Source organism: Lipotes vexillifer, unplaced genomic scaffold (genome assembly GCF_000442215.2).
Source record: "Lipotes vexillifer unplaced genomic scaffold, Lipotes_vexillifer_v1.1 scaffold311, whole genome shotgun sequence".
Classification (NCBI taxonomy): Eukaryota; Metazoa; Chordata; class Mammalia; order Artiodactyla; family Lipotidae; genus Lipotes; species Lipotes vexillifer.
In genome coordinates, this window is record NW_006791012.1 from 5,372,716 (window position 1) to 5,387,551 (window position 14,836).

Consider the following 14,836-nt stretch of genomic DNA (forward strand, 5'->3'; position numbering starts at 1 on the left):
TTTTTTTTTAGATGCGATTTTAAAAGGGATTTTTTATTTACATTCTGTTCTAATATTTCATTGTTAGTGTAAAGAAACTCTACTGATTTCTGTATGTTAATCTTGTATCCTGCTACCTTGCTGAATTCATTTATTGGTAGTTTTGTGAGTCTTCAGGGTTTTCTATTATAGTAACTTAATTTTGATATAATATCCTGGAAATAACTCTGATCATTCTATATAGCAGTATATAAAATGATCAGAAGACTTTTAAAAAGTATGATAATATATACAACAGTGCAATAAACATGAAAACTTAGTGAACGTGAATAAACTGAAAAAATTGAATTGACTAAAATAGATGAATTTAAATAAACCAGTAGCTCCAAGGACAAAATTCAAACAAGCCAAAAATATAACTCCTAAAAAGAAGCAGTAGGTTTTATTTATGAATTAAAAACTTAAAAACTTATTCTAAAATAAGTGTCATTCCAAGTAAATTCTCCATTTGGTAACAAAATCTAAATTCTTTGCATATATTTTCACATTTAAAATAATTATTCATTGTTCTTATATAAAAAAGATTATTTATGTAGATACTTATGTAGACATTAAGAACTGATTACTGAAATTTATATTAATATAAATGTAACTATGAGATAAATTATTTTATAGACTTCCTTATCTTGAAAGTTACTTTTCCCTCAAATCTACAAATATATTTCTAAAATATTAACACATTATCAAAAATATTTTATTCCTAATTCTTAAAATTTCTTATTAACCAGATTTGTCCTATGAAAAGAAATGTTATTTTAAATAAGTACAAAAAGAAGTGTATCAACATTTTACTTTACTTTATATATATATATATATATATATATATATATATATATTATATATATATATTTAATTAAAGATGCATATATATTCATCTATATCCCTGTTTTTAAATAAAACTTCTGTTTTAGTGTTTTAGTAGCATATTAAAACATTGTTTGGCAACTTGATGTTTTTTTGTTTTTTTTTTAAATTTTATTGAAGCATAGTTGGTTTACAATGTTGTGTTAATTTCTGCTGTACAACAAAGTGATTCAGTTATACATATAAATATATTCTTATTCATATTCTTTTCCATTAAGGTTTATCACAAGATATTGAATATAGTTCCCAGTGCTATACAGTAGGACCTTGTTCTTTATCCATCCTATATATAATAGTTTGAATCTGCTAATCTCACACTCTCAATCCTTTCCTCCCCACCACCCCTTGGCAACCACAGTTCTGTTCTCTGTGTCTGTAAGTCTGTTTCTGTTTCATAGATTTGTTCATTTGTGTCATATTTTAGATTCCACACAAAGTGGTATCATATGGTATTTGTCTTTCTCTTTCTGACTTACTTCACTTAGTTTGATAATCTCCAGATCCATCCATGTTGCTGCAAATGGCATTATTTCATTGTTTTTTATGGCTGAGTAATATTCCATTGTGTGTGTGTGTGTGTGTGTGTGTGTGTGTGTACGTACAAATACATGTACGTATACACATACCACATCTTCTTTATCCATTCATCTATCGATGGACATTTAGATTATGTCCATATCTTGACTATTGTAAATAATGCTGCTATGAACATAGGGAGTGCATGTATATTTCCTAATTATAGTTTTGTCTGGGTATATGCCCAGGATTGGGTTTGCTGGATCATATGGTAGCTCAATTTTTAGTTTTTTAAGGAACCTCCATACTGTTCTCCATAGTGGCTGTACCAACTTACATTCCTACCAACAGTGTAAGAGGGTTCCCTTTTCTCCACATCCTCTCCATCATTTATGATTTGTAGACTTTTTAATTATGGCCGTTCTGACTGGTGTGAGGTGGTATCTTATTGCAGTTTCGATTTGCATTTCTCTGATAATCAGCGATGATGAGCATCTTTTCATGTGCCTGTTGGCCATCTGTATGTCTTCCTTAGAGAAATGTCTGTTTATGTCTTCTGCCCATTTTTTGATTGGGTTGTTTGCTTTTTCGTTATTGCGTTGTATGCACTGTTTATATATTTTGGAAATTAAGCCCTTGTCGGTTGCATCATTTACAAATATCATCTCCCAGTCTGTAGGTTGTCTTTTTGTTTTGTTTATGGTTTCATTTGCTATGCAAAAGCTTAGAAGTTTGATTAGGTCCCATTTGTTTATTTTTGCTTTTATTTCTATTGCCTTGGGAGACTGACCTAAGAAAACATTGGTGTGATTTATGTAAGAGAATGTTGTGCCTATGTTCTCTTCTAGGAGTTTTATGGTGTCATGTCTTATATTTAAGTCTTTAAGCCACTTTGAACTTACTTTTGTGTATAGTGTGAGGGTGTGTTCTAACTTCATTGATTTACATGCAGCTGTCCAACTTTTCCAGAACCACTTGCTGAAGAGACTGTGTCTTCCCATTTGTATATTCTTGCCTCCTTTCTTGAAGATTAATTGAACATAGGTGTGTGGGTCTATTTCTGGGCTCTCTATTCTGTTCCATTGATCCATATGTCTGTTTTTGTGCCAGTATCACACTGTTTTGATTACTGTAGCTTTGTAGTATTGTCTGAAGTCTGGGAGAGTTATTTTTCCTCAGGATTACTTTGGCAATTCTGGGTCTTTTATGTTTCCATATAAATTTGAGGATTATTTGTTCTAGTTCTGTGATAAATGTCATGGGTAATTTGATAGGGATTGCATTAAATCTGTAGATTACTTTGGGTAGAATAGTCATTTTAGCAATTTTAATTCTTCCAATCTTAGAGCATGGCATATCTTTCCATTTCTTTAAATCATCTTCAATTTCCTTTACTAATGTTATGTAGTTCTCAGCATATAAGTAAGTCTTCCACCTCCTTGGTGAGGTTTATTCCTAAGCTGTTTTTTTTTTTAGATGCGATTTTAAAAGGGATTTTTTATTTACATTCTGTTCTAATATTTCATTGTTAGTGTAAAGAAACTCTACTGATTTCTGTATGTTAATCTTGTATCCTGCTACCTTGCTGAATTCATTTATTGGTAGTTTTGTGAGTCTTCAGGGTTTTCTATTATAGTAACTTAATTTTGATATAATATCCTGGAAATAACTCTGATCATTCTATATAGCAGTATATAAAATGATCAGAAGACTTTTAAAAAGTATGATAATATATACAACAGTGCAATAAACATGAAAACTTAGTGAACGTGAATAAACTGAAAAAATTGAATTGACTAAAATAGATGAATTTAAATAAACCAGTAGCTCCAAGGACAAAATTCAAACAAGCCAAAAATATAACTCCTAAAAAGAAGCAGTAGGTTTTATTTATGAATTAAAAACTTAAAAACTTATTCTAAAATAAGTGTCATTCCAAGTAAATTCTCCATTTGGTAACAAAATCTAAATTCTTTGCATATATTTTCACATTTAAAATAATTATTCATTGTTCTTATATAAAAAAGATTATTTATGTAGATACTTATGTAGACATTAAGAACTGATTACTGAAATTTATATTAATATAAATGTAACTATGAGATAAATTATTTTATAGACTTCCTTATCTTGAAAGTTACTTTTCCCTCAAATCTACAAATATATTTCTAAAATATTAACACATTATCAAAAATATTTTATTCCTAATTCTTAAAATTTCTTATTAACCAGATTTGTCCTATGAAAAGAAATGTTATTTTAAATAAGTACAAAAAGAAGTGTATCAACATTTTACTTTACTTGAAATAAAGCAGCATGAAATTAAATGTTCTGAAAGCAGTTTTGGACAAGGCTTAAAGCTGCAAAGCTTGTAGTTAATGAATTTAAAATTTATATTATCAACTGATTTGAACTAAGTAAAATATTATAGCAGGGAGGGCCAGAACATGGTAGTCTTAAATGTGTAGAAGCTGTTGCATGTCTTTGTAAGTGCTTCTGTTATCTCATACAAACCTATCAATCCCCAGAAGCATAACAAAAATTAGAAAAGGTTATAACAACATCAATACCTTATAATAGTTAAACTTATCTGTCAGTGACTAGTCCAAAGTATGATTTCAAAATGAAAATCTACTCAGGATTTTTTTTTAGCTTTGAATAGATTTTTTTTTTGGTTTTGCTGCACGGCTTGCACAATCTTAGTTCCCCAACCAGGGACTGATTCCGGGCCCTCAGCAGTGAAAGCATCGAGTCCTAACACTGGACCACCAGGGACTCCTTAGCTTTAAATGCTTTTTGTTGTAAATCTGCATATTCATTATAGTAGTACATTAAACATCACCTGTGAAAGGTAATGAGCTCCCAGGAATAACAAGTCTTTTATTCCAGATCTTAGATGATACAGAGAGAATATGTGTAAATTTTTAAACATGGATCATAGCCAAAGACTCTCAGTGTTTGTCATCTTGTGTTCAGTGGAAGCCAGTTTCACTTAATAGTGCTAAAAGATGTTACTAATATACGTCAGTTTGGCAAACGGTAAATTAAAAATTGTCACTGAGAATGACAGAAACTAAATAGTTCATTCTTCTGAATATTTTTCTGAAAACTTGCTTCCACATTAGTAACACTTTTTATAATAAAACCATTCACTAACTAGGTAATCCTGATTGGGTGGCAGTAAAGGTTGGGATTTATCAATATGACACTTTTCAGATCTATTGTCATCTATGTTATCCCTTTAGACCCATTACATGCCATTTTAATCTTATACAATAAGTCTCCAAAAAGAGACCAAGGAAACAAAAAAGGACTGTACAACTTACAATGTCTCCTTGTGCCACGTGCCTCCGAGACACATGATTCTAAACATCTAAGTATGGTACGGTAACACAGTTCACTAATATGTGAAAACCTTGATGGATGGGCATCAGGGGATAGATACATGTTTTATGGGGCTTGAAACTTATACTTCTGAAGAAAAATAATTTAATTGACCTAGAGAATATTATGCTTAGTAAAATAAGTCATAGAAAGACAAATACTGTATATTATCACTTAGATATGGAATCTAAAAAATAAAACAAATATATATAACAAAACAGGATAAGACTCACAGATATAGAAAACAAACTAATGGTTACCAGTGGGGAGACAGAAGGGTGGGAGGGTCAAGATAGGGGTATAGGATTAAGATATACAAACCTCTATGTATAAAAAAGATAAGCAACAAGGATATATTGTACAGCACAGGGAAATATAGCCATTATTTTATAATAACTTTAAATGGAGTATAATATATTAAAAATACTGAATCACTATGCTGTACACCTGAAAATATTATAATATTGTAAATCCACTATACTTCAATTTAAAAAAGAAAGTTAAAAAAAATAACATTTCAAGTACAAAATTAGGTACTGGGAAGGATATGTACAAATAAGAGGCAGAGAAGCTTAAGCTTTATAAACTTTGTAGTAAATTTACCTCTGCATCTGGCACATAGTAAACACTCCATAATTATTTGTGGAATAATTTTTGATTAATGAGTATTAATTAAATTTAAAGTCAAGATGAGAAGGGCATGACTTTCCCAGTAGTGGTCTCTTGCAGTGTGTTTAATATAATATCATTTAACAGTACCTTAGCCTTAGTCTCAGCCTTAGTCTCAACCAGCTTTACTGCATGTCCTCTGTTCTTGTATGTGCTGTCCTAATCAAGTAAAAGACATGAAATTGAAATACAAAGCCAAGTGGCTTTTACTTTCTTGACTTATTTAGAATATGACCATTTCCCAGGGGTATGTGAACATATTTAACTGTATATATCCAACATTTAAAGTAAACTGAAACACTAAAACTATCTAAAAGTTAAAAAAATAAATGCATCCAGAGGATAGCCAATTGGGGGGGGGGGGGATACAGATACTAGATACTAGATGTCTTTTATCACACTGTAAAGATTCATGCATGAACTGTCTCAAACTGAGAGGTATGGAGTTACAGAAATATACTCTCTTCTGCATTTTACTAAAAACTACATTCATATATATGAACAGTGAGAAGGTCCACAGAAAGATTAAAAAATGAAAACCTTCATGGTACAGATATAATATCAGCTCAAGAACTGTTAAGCCTTATTACCTTCTTGAAATTAATGACCCCAAATTCCCTATAACAGTTTAAAAATTAAGAGTAGAAATCACAGAATTAAGAATGAGAGAGAGAGAATATGTTCCAGAAATAATTTGTGGACCACAGATCTTATAGCCAACACTTACATCACTGTTAAACATAAAGTACTAACATTAGTAACTCACAAAAAAATTGATATTTTTTATGGGTAACTTTCTTTTTCACTGATTTATATGCCTATATACTAGTGCTATTATATAGTCTTAATCTTAACTAGAATAAGTCTTAGATATTCTTGACCATTTACTTTCACATATGAATTTTAAGGTCAACTTGTCAAGTTCCATGAAAAATACTGAAGGGATTTTGATTGGAATTCCACTGAATTTTACAGATTATTTGGGGTCAGAATTGATATCTTTATGATGTATAGTCTTTTCAGCCATAAGCAGGTATATATCTGTATTTTAATCAGGTGTTCATTTATGTCACTCAGTAATGGGTGGTAATTTTTTCTTAAGTGCATTGTATATCTTTTGCTTATTTTCAGTGAAGAATCACATATAAATTTTGCCAGAGACAAGAAGATAGGAAAAAAAGCTGCCTTAGCTTATTTGTAAGACTAGTATAACTTTGATACCAGTTGAGGGCTTGTTAGCAGTCAAGTGCAAGTAAAGTAATAGAATTTCTTAAGAACACAGATGCACTTATATAATACTGTACAGCAACTATACCTCAGTGAAAAAAAACACAAATGCAAAAGTATTAAATAAAACACTAGCAAACTGAATACGAGAATATATATATTTTTAAATTACTGCTAATTTCTTCATTGAATATAAGGATCTATTATGAAAGTATCATGCCACTCTTGGATTAAAAAAGAAAAGCAACATGATTTTTTCAATTGATATACATTTAAGTTGCTTCTGATTTTTTATCGTTGTAAGTACTGCTGTCAGGAATTCCCTGGTGTTCCAGTGGTTAGGACTGCATGCTTTCACTGCCGAGGGCTTGGGTTCAATCCCTGGTTGGGGAACTAGGATGCCACATGCTGCATGGTGCAGCCAAAAAAAAAAAAAGATAGTCTCAAAAAAAAAGTATTGTTGTCATCACCAATCTTGGACATAAGATTGGTCACATCATTTCCTTAAGAAGATTTTCCAAAAGTATATATATGCAAATTTGAATTCTGATGTATTATTAAAATATGGAATCATCAAACTTTTTCCATAAAGGACCAAACAGCAAATATTATAGGCTTGTGGGCCAAAAGGAAAAATTGAGGTTATTATTTAGGTAATTGAGAAAACAAATTTCCATAGATTTTTATTGATAAAATTTTAAATGTAATAATTGAGTATGATAGAAAACAAATTTCCACAAATCTTTATTGATAAAATTAAAAATCTATTAATTGAGTACAGTTTTCATAATAAAGTTCTACAGATGTGAATAATGGAATTCTTTTGTGGGGGGATAACATTTCTCTTAATAAGGGTTGAAAGGTGGTTTTCCTTAACAACAAAATCTGTTGCAAATGTTCATCTGTGAATACTGATCTATGATGAGATTTTATGTATTTCAACTTTGCAAATTTCTTTCCTCATAGATAAGTACTGCCAAATACTGATATCAATCCATGAGCGTATGGTTTAATTGCACATATTCACCAATCAGAAGGCATTTTTACAATTCTATTAGCTAAAGGCTAGACTGCCTTTTAACATGTTACTACATTGCAAATTAATTACTTCCTATTAAAGTTCCTTAATTGCAACATTAAATAGACTTTGGAATATGGACATTACCTTTGCACTTGTATCAAGGTTGAAAAATGCTGCTGTGGACTGAAATATATTGCTGGGAATTTGTATAGGAATGGAGATCTCACTTCTTTTTTTAACTTTTGACAGTGCAGGAAGTGTATAACACAGCCTATAACACAGCCTATTACTTGCAAGTCAAACAATGTTAGTTCTCACTGAAATGACTTTATCACAATATAAGTTTCACATATAAGTACTGTTTTGCTTGTAATAGTTTCAGATTGAAACACTTTCAAGCCTTCAGCATAAGGTAATTCCAAAGCCATTCACAGTTGAGTGGTTGAGCACAGTTCTTCCAACCATTTAAAAATGTAAACACCATTTTCTTTTAAAATTGAAGTATAGATGATGTACACTATTATATATACAGGTGTACAATATAGCAATTCACAATTTTTAAAGGTTATACTCCATTTATAGTTATAAAATATTTGCTATATTTCCTGTGTTATACAATATACCCTTGTAGCTTAATTTATATCTAATAATTTGTACCTCTTAATCCCTTATGCCTATAATGCTCTTTCTTCCCTCTCCATTGGTTTGCTCTTTATATCTGAGTCTGCTTCTTTTCTGTTATATTCATATATATATATGTGTTATATATATATATATGAATATAACATATATATAACATATATATGAATATAACATATATATAACATATATATGAATATATATATTCATATATATATGAATATAACATATGTATGAATATAACATATTCACATATATATATGTTGTATTTTTTAGATTCCACATGTAAGTGATATCATACAGTACTTGTTTTTCTCTGACTTATTTCACTTAGCATAATGACAAAACCAAAAAACCTACTGAATGGGAGAAAACACTTGCAAACAATATGACTGATAAGGGGTCAATATCCAAAAATATATAAATAGTTCATACAACTAATCATCAAAAAACAAACAACCTGATTAACAAAATGGGCAGAAGAACTGAATAGACATTTTTCCAAAGAGGAAATGCGGATGGCTAACAGGCACATGAAAAGATGCTCATCTTCACTAATCATCAGGGAAATGCAAATCAAAACCACAATGAGATATCACCTCACACCTGTCAGAATGGCTGTCATCAAAGAGAACACAAATGACAAATGTTGGCGAGGATGTAGAGAAAAGGGAACCTTCATACACCGTTGGTGAGAATGTAGACTGGAGCAGCCACTGTGGAAAACAGTATGGAGGTTTCTCAGAAAACTAAAAGTAGAACTACCATATGACCCAGCAATTCCACGCCTGAGTGTATATGTGAAAAAAACAAAAGCACTAATTCGAAGAGATACATGCACCCCAGTGTTCATAGCAACATTATTTACATTTGCCAAGATATGGAAGCAACCTAAGTGTCCATCAACAGATGACTGGATAAAGAAGATTGTGGTACATATCGGGCTTCCCTGGTGGTCCAGTGGTTAAGAATCTCTCTGCCAATGCAGGGGACATGGGTTCGAGCCCTGGTCCGGGGAGATCCCACATGCCGCAGAGCAACTAAGCCCATGTGCCACAACTACTGAGACTGTGCTCGAGAGCCCTTGAGCCACAACTCCTGAAGCCCGTGCACCTAGAGCCCATGCTCCGCAATAAGAGAAGCCACCACAATGAGAAGCCCGTGCACTGCAATGCAGAGTAGCCCCTGCTTGCTGCAACTAGAGAAAGCCCACGCGCAGCAACGAAGACCCAACGCAACCAAAAAAAAAAAAGGTCATTAAAAAAAAAGAACACACACACACACAATGGAATACTACTCAGCCATAAGTAAGAGTGAAATTTTGCCATTTGCAGCAACATGAATGGACCTGGAGGGCATTATGCTAGGTAAACACCATTCTTTACTCAAGGGCTGTACAAAAGGCAGGCTATATTTGACCTATAGGCCATAGTTTACTGACCCCTGCTCTGTAAAGTTTATATTCCCAGTAAATGTAATAAGTGCCTGTTTCCCCCCAAACTTTGCAACCAGTAAGTAATAACTTTAAAAAATTTGTCCAGTTTGAAATTACATTTTTTCAACTTTGAACAGTAGGACAGTGAAATAAATACCTTTTCATGATTATAGGCCATTTATATTTCATCATTGAAAACTTGTTGTTCATGTTCTTTTTCCATTTTTATTGCAATAAAATTCTCATTCCAACAGTCACCCTGTGTACCAAAAAGAGTTCAAAGTCCTTTTTAGTGGCTCTACTTCTTTAGAATTATTTTCCACTGCATTCTCCCACACAACCAACATTCCTTCCGTATTGAAAGACCTGCCATTGCCTGATAGAACTGTGTTTTCTCAAGCTTCTCTACGTATGTGCACCAGATATCATTCATTTTCTGTTGCCTTTTCTCCATTTTCCCTTCTACTATAACTCTTATTTATCCTTCAAGATGCAGATCAAGGATCAGTTGCTCCTCTTTGGTTCTACACCATTCTTAACTCTGCCATAAAACCTATTACACTGTGTTACTAACTGTTGTTTACAGTTGTCTTTCTCCCTACTGCTCTGAAAGTTTGTTGAGAAATGGTATTGTAATTGATCTCTCTTTTCACAACTTAATAGGCACTGATTATTTGTTGACTGAATGAGTTCAAGATAATAGTAGTGTTAATAATATTAATAAAGTAATATGTGCCAGACACATAAATATCAGAGACAAATTTGTATAATAGTATCCCTTATAAAATGCTTATCATAATGAACAATTGAATTTTGAAGAAGCTATCTCAGATAGTAAAATTTTATTAAAGAAAAGAGCCACTAAGATTTTTATTCCCTGAAAAAACTACATCAAACATTGGATTTAAAAACTTGTCTTTTTCCCTAAAGACTTAAATAATTTATTTAAATAACTGCCACTAGTTATAGCTATGATTTCCAATTCAAGAAAATTTGCTTGTATTAGAAAACTGAGAAAATTAAAATATAAAATATTTGTATTTTATCATCAGCCATGTGTGTTTTGTAATCTATTTTTGTTACTGTTTTGAAAGAACAGTAAGTTCTTTCTTTCAAAATCTCCTTTGTAACTTGACTAAGATACATTTTGGATTAATCTTTTATCTTGCTTTATTTCCAAAGGACATCCATTACCTTGCACTAGATAAGGGCGAATTGGCACTAGCTGAAGTGGCAAGAAAGAGAGCTAGTGACATTGATGCAGAATCAATAACCTCTGGAGTTGGTAAGATTTAATGCTGTTTTTTTAAAGTGCTTTTTATTTTAATCAATACTTATTCAGTATCACTTGTATTTACATTTGTAGGGCATGGCTGGTTAATTTGAATTATTTTCTTTGTGAAGACAGTGTCTTTTTTTAGAAAAAACAAGAATTAAGCCTGGGTAAATAGTACAATATGGATATTTAACTTGGAATTGTGTTAATATGCAAATTAATAATCAGTAATTAATAACTACTTAGCAAAAAGTTAAAAAGTCATTGTTCTTTTCATAAGATTTTAAGGAAAACAGTTTATTATTATTAGTGCTATTATTAAAATTAACCAACACAGGAACTTATATAATCCTTTATTTTTATACATAGACATGTCACATCTCAGAATTCCCTCCTATATCAGAAAAAGTGCTACATGTGAAATTTAGGTTTGATGGGTGATTTTTTTTTTTAATTTAGAAGCCACTAGATTCATTTTACTGTGAGTCTTCCAAAGAAGATAAATCAAAAGCCTAAATTGAATCTAAAAGTCCATTCAGAACTTTATAATATAGAAAAATGATGTCTTTAAAAACTATAATAATATCAGCATGAGTTTCCTTTTTCTAAACTCAGTTTATCCTAATGTGACCAACTCTGAAAGTACTGATCTCTGGATGTCCCAATTTCTATTGTTCCTGGTATTTCCTGGTATTAGGCAGAGGACCCTCAGAAATTGTAATAGAATTTATTTCTTCATGGAACTCCTATAAAACAAAGAAGTTTCAGTAAGGTTTCCACTTGGTAAGTTGCTTGAAAATATTATAACATTGATTATCCATTGATGGATCATCTTGTGCTTTGTTTTTGTAATGTTGGCAGCCAAAAGGAGCAATTGTCGGCTTCTCTCTAACATCACCACCAGACATCCCAGTCTTCCAGTTGGTACTGAAGGACTCAAAGCCATACTACCAGGGTAGCTCTAAAGCTGAATACCAAAGCTGACAGTTGTTTACCAGAAAGATGATTTTGTTCTCCCTCCCGCACCCTGAAAAAGTTCCAAACTGATCAAACCCAAAAGATGCAGAGACCACTTTCAAATCTTCATTCCTAATGGATAAAGGATATTCAATATTAATATAATATTAGATAAGAGTAACTTCAGTTGACCTATCAATGTATATTGTTAATTGCTAAGGATAGTGATGTGCATCCCAATAAAAACAATAATAGCTAATATTTACTGAATGCTTACTGTGGGCCATGCACTATTCTAAGTTACCTACATTTACTAATTTAAGCCTCACCATAATTCTTTGAGGTAGGTACAATTTATATTTGTGATAAGTCACTTATAACTAAATAATGAAATCATACCATATTAATAGGAATTGCTGTGTTACATCATGGAGATGTAACATACAAACATACAAACATCCTCCATCCCCATCCCCATCCCTCTTGCCATTTAGGAAACACAGTAGGAGGTTAATTCATAGCAAATTTTATCAGAATTTTCCTTAGTTGTCATGTACACTGCCTTTTCCACCAGGGTTTCAGATATAATGGAGGCAATTTTTGCATTTTAAAGCTATTTAAATTTACTAAGAGTGAAAAGGAATATGAAGAGATTACCATAAAATTTCAGAAAAATGAAAAAACTCCATTATTCACCAAAATGCATCCTGTGCCTTGTGTATTTTTTGATCAGGTTACCTAGGCCAGCTGATAATTCCTAGCCAAAGAGTTTGGTGTTCCCCCTTTGAGCCCTGCCTCATTTCTAGTAAATACCTTTATTTTTTACTGAAACCCTGTTACTCCCCATTTCTCAGCTTTTTTTCAGGCCTTATCCTATGGCTTTGATTACTATCTCTTGTCAAAGATCCATTTAATAACAACAGTAACTATCAAAAGGTGAACAGCTTAGATAAATGTTCTACTCCACTTTTGTTCCAGAAAACTGGGGTGGCTCTCACTTATATTTTAGCAGACAGAAAAAACGAATCAGCAAACTTTAAGATACAACATTTAGAATCATTGAGTCTGAGGAGCAAAAGGAAAAAAGATTAAGTGAAATGGGCCTAAAGGACTTATGGGACACTCTCAAGCATACCAACAACTATGGGAGTCTCAGAAGGACAAGTGAAAAAGAGACAGAGTGACTATTTGAAGAAATAATGGCCGGAAACTTCCCAAATTTGAGGAAAGAGATGGATCTACAAATCCAACCTCAGTGAACTCCAAATACAATCAACCAGGAGAGAGACCCATGCTAGGACAAATTATAAACTATCAAAAGCTTTTCAGCTTGAAAAAAAGCATCTTGAAAGCAGCAAGAGAAAAGCAACTTATATACAAGGTATCATCAATAATATTATCAGCAAGTTTCTAGTAGAAACCTTGGAGGCCTGAGGCAATAAAATGACATATTTAAAGTGCTGAAACAAAAAAGAATGTCAATGGATAATTCTATATCCAGCCAAACTTTCCTTCAAAAATGAGGCAGAAATTTAGACATTCCTAGCTAAATAAAAGGTGAAGGAGTTCATTACCTTCCCTAAAAGTAATGCTAAAGGGAGTCCTACAGATTGAAATGAAAGGATCCTAGATAGCAACTTGAACCCATATGAAGAATGTAAAGATCTCCAATAAAGATTAATACATGGACAAATATAAAAACAATTATTATTATAATATTTTACTACACTTTTTATTTTCAACAGGAATTAAAAGACAAATGCATAGAAAATAATTATAAATATGTTAGTAGGTACACAGTATATAAAGATGTAATTTGTGACCTCAGTAACAAAGTTGGAGCACAGAAACACAACTTAAGTTAACTTGGTATCCATTCAAATTAGATTATTATAATTTAGGATGTTATATGTAATCCCCATAGTAACTACAAAGAAAATAACTATAGAATATACACAATGGAAATTCAGACGTTTCACTACAAAATATCAACTAAACACAAAAGAAGGCAGTAATGGAGGAAATTAGGAATAAGGGGGGAAAAGGCTTTAAGACATACAGAAATTAAATAACAAAATGGGAAAAGTCCTTCCCTATCAGTAGTTATTTTAAATATAATGGAATGAACTCTCCAGTCAAGTCTGCACAGAGCAAAGAGGTTGTAGATAGGACTTGACTGGTGAGTTTATGTGGGTGAGGATAAGTGAAAGACACCCATGTCAAAAGAGCTAAAGTAAAAACAGGAATGTCATTGGGATCATGGGATATATGCTAGTACCAAAGGATAGGAATACAGGTGTACCTGAGACATAGCTCTAACCAGAAACTTAAAAGCTGTTTGGACTTTCTTCAATATTTTCTTTCTCCAAAGACCATTTTCATCTTCTCAAGTTTTTAAAGCAGTAAGCAGGTTTGCCAGTAGGACTCAAACTTTGCATCCTTTAGTTGAGGCATGCAGAGGGAAAAATTATTCTCATTCTTCCAGAATTTCCAGAGGACTTTGATTCAGCTGGTTTCCTTACCCAAGTTGTTCCCATCAACTATGGCCAGAGAGCTGGGTCACATAGCTCCAAGAAAAAGGCTCCCACAATTGGATATGATATGGGGGTCAGTTTTTAGGACAAGAGTATTAGGCAGATAATCCTATAGACATCTACTTCAGAGGTAAAGGAAAGAACCAAACATGACTCCATCCTGCAGGCCAGCAAGATCACCTTTAAAAGAAAGAAAATAGGTGTACTTTCAGGTATTCTGATTCAAGGCTCTTAGAGGACAAGCTGTCCCACAATCATTTGAATATCTAAGACAA

The 14,836-nt window shown here is 32.2% G+C and overlaps 1 protein-coding gene across 1 annotated transcript in view; it reads left to right on the forward strand.

The window, feature by feature from the left end:
* WDPCP (WD repeat containing planar cell polarity effector) overlaps positions 1–12,029 on the forward strand; it is a 175,400-nt gene extending 163,371 nt beyond the window's left edge. The window contains exons 14-15 of the mRNA XM_007464152.1: positions 10,977–11,079; positions 11,932–12,029. Coding sequence (XP_007464214.1) covers positions 10,977–11,079; positions 11,932–12,029 — 201 coding nt within the window. The remainder of the gene's footprint in view (positions 1–10,976; positions 11,080–11,931) is intronic.
* Positions 12,030–14,836: the final 2,807 nt, after the last annotated feature.